Source organism: Mastigoproctus giganteus, chromosome 5 (genome assembly GCF_048544385.1).
Source record: "Mastigoproctus giganteus isolate SK-2022 chromosome 5, ASM4854438v1, whole genome shotgun sequence".
Classification (NCBI taxonomy): Eukaryota; Metazoa; Arthropoda; class Arachnida; order Uropygi; family Thelyphonidae; genus Mastigoproctus; species Mastigoproctus giganteus.
The window spans coordinates 223,287,083-223,290,434 of record NC_143579.1 but is presented as its reverse complement, the minus strand read 5'-3'; the positions used below and the strand labels follow the sequence as shown (position 1 = coordinate 223,290,434).

General features: G+C 34.2%; 1 protein-coding gene across 1 annotated transcript; it reads right to left on the bottom strand.

Moving 5' to 3' along the window:
• Positions 1-1,817: 1,817 nt before the first annotated feature.
• Positions 1,818-3,099, bottom strand: mRpS9 (mitochondrial ribosomal protein S9). The gene has a single exon (XM_090373744.1). It carries the CDS (start codon positions 3,051-3,053, stop codon positions 1,818-1,820), a length of 1,236 nt encoding a protein of 411 aa, XP_090229870.1. The 5' UTR covers positions 3,054-3,099.
• Positions 3,100-3,352: the final 253 nt, after the last annotated feature.

The following is a 3,352-nucleotide window of genomic DNA, read 5'->3' as shown; positions in this document are numbered from 1 at the left end:
TTGATGAGTGAGTCTGAAATGTCAGTTCATAACTTGTGATCTAGAAGTCCCTGTGAGCTCTTCATGCTATATTAGGCCCCCCCCCTTCCCTGGATGCTGGATTTTAAGCACAAGTTGTATCATACTACACTATTGTGTATTGTTTTACACAAAAACTTGTGCAAAAAATGTAAAATCGGCCTGTGAACATAAACATATTCACAGGCTGATTTTACGTTTTTTGTATATGTGTGTGCATATGATAGTGATGGGCTAATAAAATGATTCATAATCAATTATTTCAATTATTAGAACAGTCAATTATGAAATAAAAACAATATCAGTGAATGGAATTGAATTAATGATATCAAAACTAAAGCTTAAGTTTTTTATTGCCACATGGCTAATATATATTAACCCCAGGGGCTCATATCCAGTGAGTATGGGCTTGGTACATCCAGGGTCCTGAGCTGGATATCATCATTCTTCTCTTTCTTGGTGATTCCCTTCTACTTCTCTCTCTCTCTCTCTCTCTCAGGGTAATTCAGAAATTTTTTTTTTGGCTGGTGCAGCAAAAGCTTCAAGCTTCCTTGCACCATATGGCTAATAATAATATTTCTTTCTCTGTATTCCTCTTCTCCTACAGCAACCACATTTCTGATTACACCTTTCCATTTATCAAATATCCATAATCAATTATGGAAATGTCATAATCAATTATGACTTCTTCATTATGCCCATCAGTAATGTGTGCCAATAAACCCTACTTCCTCAACTGGCCGTGGCTAACTACAGCCTTCACTGAAGAATCCTTTAGAAGGGGTGGGCAACCTCTAGTGGCTGAATGTGCGTAATCCGGCCCGCTGTCATTTTCAAAATATATACAATAAATGGTAGGCCATTTATTATATATATTTTTGAATTTAATGGAATTTCTGATGTAAATTTAGAAAATACTCTGCACATTGCTAAGATAAATATCGATCCAGATATTGATTCACTGATAAAAATAAACAGTTTCAAATCTCATTAAATATGATAAAAATATTGCAATTTTTGTTATTACTGGAATTGTATTTATATTTTGTTACTATAATTGTATTTTTGTAATTTTATCTTGAATTTATATTCCGTTTTTTCTTATTAATAAAATTAATTTTATGTACTTGTATGTATAGCTATTACAATAAATAATATAAAACTGTTTATGACAATTTTTTAATTATACACCATTTTAATAATCCTAAAAACTGCAGAAGGCCAAAAAATAAAAATAAATAAATAAAAATTTGGTCCACATGTACCTCACAGACATTTTATTTGGCCCATCATTTATAAAGGTTGCCCTCCACTGCTTTAGAAATTCCTTCAGTCACTGACAGGGATCAAGTCCAGACCTCTACACATGACAAGTGGCAAAATTATATCATCATGGAGGCCAAGCCAGAATTACCTTCCCCACCCCACGCCATCATTTGCTGAACTTCTACTGCATGAACTGCAGCAATATTTTTGACACCTTCTCCAGCCCTAGCAGAAATCAATGGATTTTTCTGGTGATTTTTTGGAAGGCTGACAAAATATCCAGATATTTTTAATACTATCTGTTTCTATTTTTGTACCTTGATTTCTTATGTAAGATAAATGGCTCATTATTTTCAGTGCAAATCTTGTACTGGAAATAATGAGCACATGTGTTCTGGAAATGAGTGAAAAATTTTTAGAATTTCAAGGACTTTTTATTAATAATGATTTTCCATCTATTGCTACAATATTTTCTTAAAAATCTCTTTTTCTATAAATTATTAATAATAATTAACAGCTATTATTAATAATAATTATCGCTTTTTCCAAGTATATTTTGCTCGAGCTCCTTTTTGACCAGGTTTTTTCCTCTGTTTACGCCTTGAGTCTCTCTGGATAAGTCCTGCTATTCTCATTTTTTCAACCATTTCTTCTGATACAAAACTGGTAAGAGCAAGTGATATTCCATGACGAATAGCTCCAGCATGGCTTGAAATTCCTCCAGTAGACACTGTTGCTTCAATATCAACCTTGTTGAGCAATTCAGTAAACTCTAAAGGAAAGAGTATCTGTTCTCTCTCCTTCATGTCACCAAAATAGCCAAGATCTGTATCATTAATTTTCACAACTCCCGTTCCATTACCCCATACTCTAACCGTTGCATTATGTTTTCTACGACGTCCAACAGCTTCTGCATATGGCCTGCCACTTGAATCATATTTAGGTGGTTGTATTTCCATATTCAATGACTCTTCTTTTAATTTTTTTCTATATTTCATTATAAAATCTCTCAAACGATATGAATATGGATGTTCACAAAGCCTTTTTATCGATTTCACAAAATAATCATAATGTTCATCTTTAATCTTTTCTATGATAACAGTTTCGAATTCTTCCTTAGTTAACCACTCACTTCCACCCAGTTCAAGTTTCGATTCTGGATTTCTGACGCCTTTCTTCAACATGCTATCCTCGTATACATCCAGTTCGTTTAACTTTTCCAAAATTTCATGTAAGACGCTACAATAATGTGGACGTATGGTATAAAACAAAAAATTATGTGGCCGGCCGTGAATATCAAATTCTGCCTCTTTTCTTTTCGGAAAAACTTCCGTCGGATGTTTCAACATCGGCCGTGCTCTCTTTTCGAACAGTCCAGAAGGTAGAAGATATTCAATTGCTCGATCAATATCTTCCTGAGTCATTGAGTCGTGATCCATTCCCATAATATTAGCAAGATGCCGCTTACCAAGTTCATATTCCTCCATTTGAAGTTGCATAAAAGAATCGTGTTCTCTCGCACGTTCTAAGTAAGCTTTCATCGCTCTATTAATTTTTCTTTCACGATCAGAACCTGTATTACCACCTATCCGTAGTACATTGGGGGATGGAGTCTCAGTTGTATAAAGTTTAAAGCAGTGAAATTGTACAAGTGGTAAAAGGTCACATGTGCTATTTTTCAACTTACAATTCAGAAACACCGATTTATTAAGTGGTCCACGAAATGCACATGAACCGAAATGCCATGCTTTTATGACAGTTTGTTGCATGACTTCAGATCTAAAAGGCAACTGTTTAAATTTATAATTTACACCGTATACTACTAGTAACCTGTACACTACAAAAACATGCCAAAATTGGAAGAAACCAATCCAGAATCACATATACAACATAAACACTACAAACAGTTGCAGAACCTACCTACTTCAAAATATTACCGCTAGGGGATATATTTCTTCAACTAGCCTCCCAGTAGCCCAATTATCTATCCTGCAGTACAGAATTATGCTCTTGTAATACAGACGTGTACTGTTGCTCAAAAGCTGTGGAACAAATATAAAAACATGAA

Bases quoted from the DNA above. Each gene is read 5' to 3' on its own strand.
- mRpS9 (XM_090373744.1), bottom strand. From the start codon at position 3,053: ATGCAACAAACTGTCATAAAAGCATGGCATTTCGGTTCATGTGCATTT.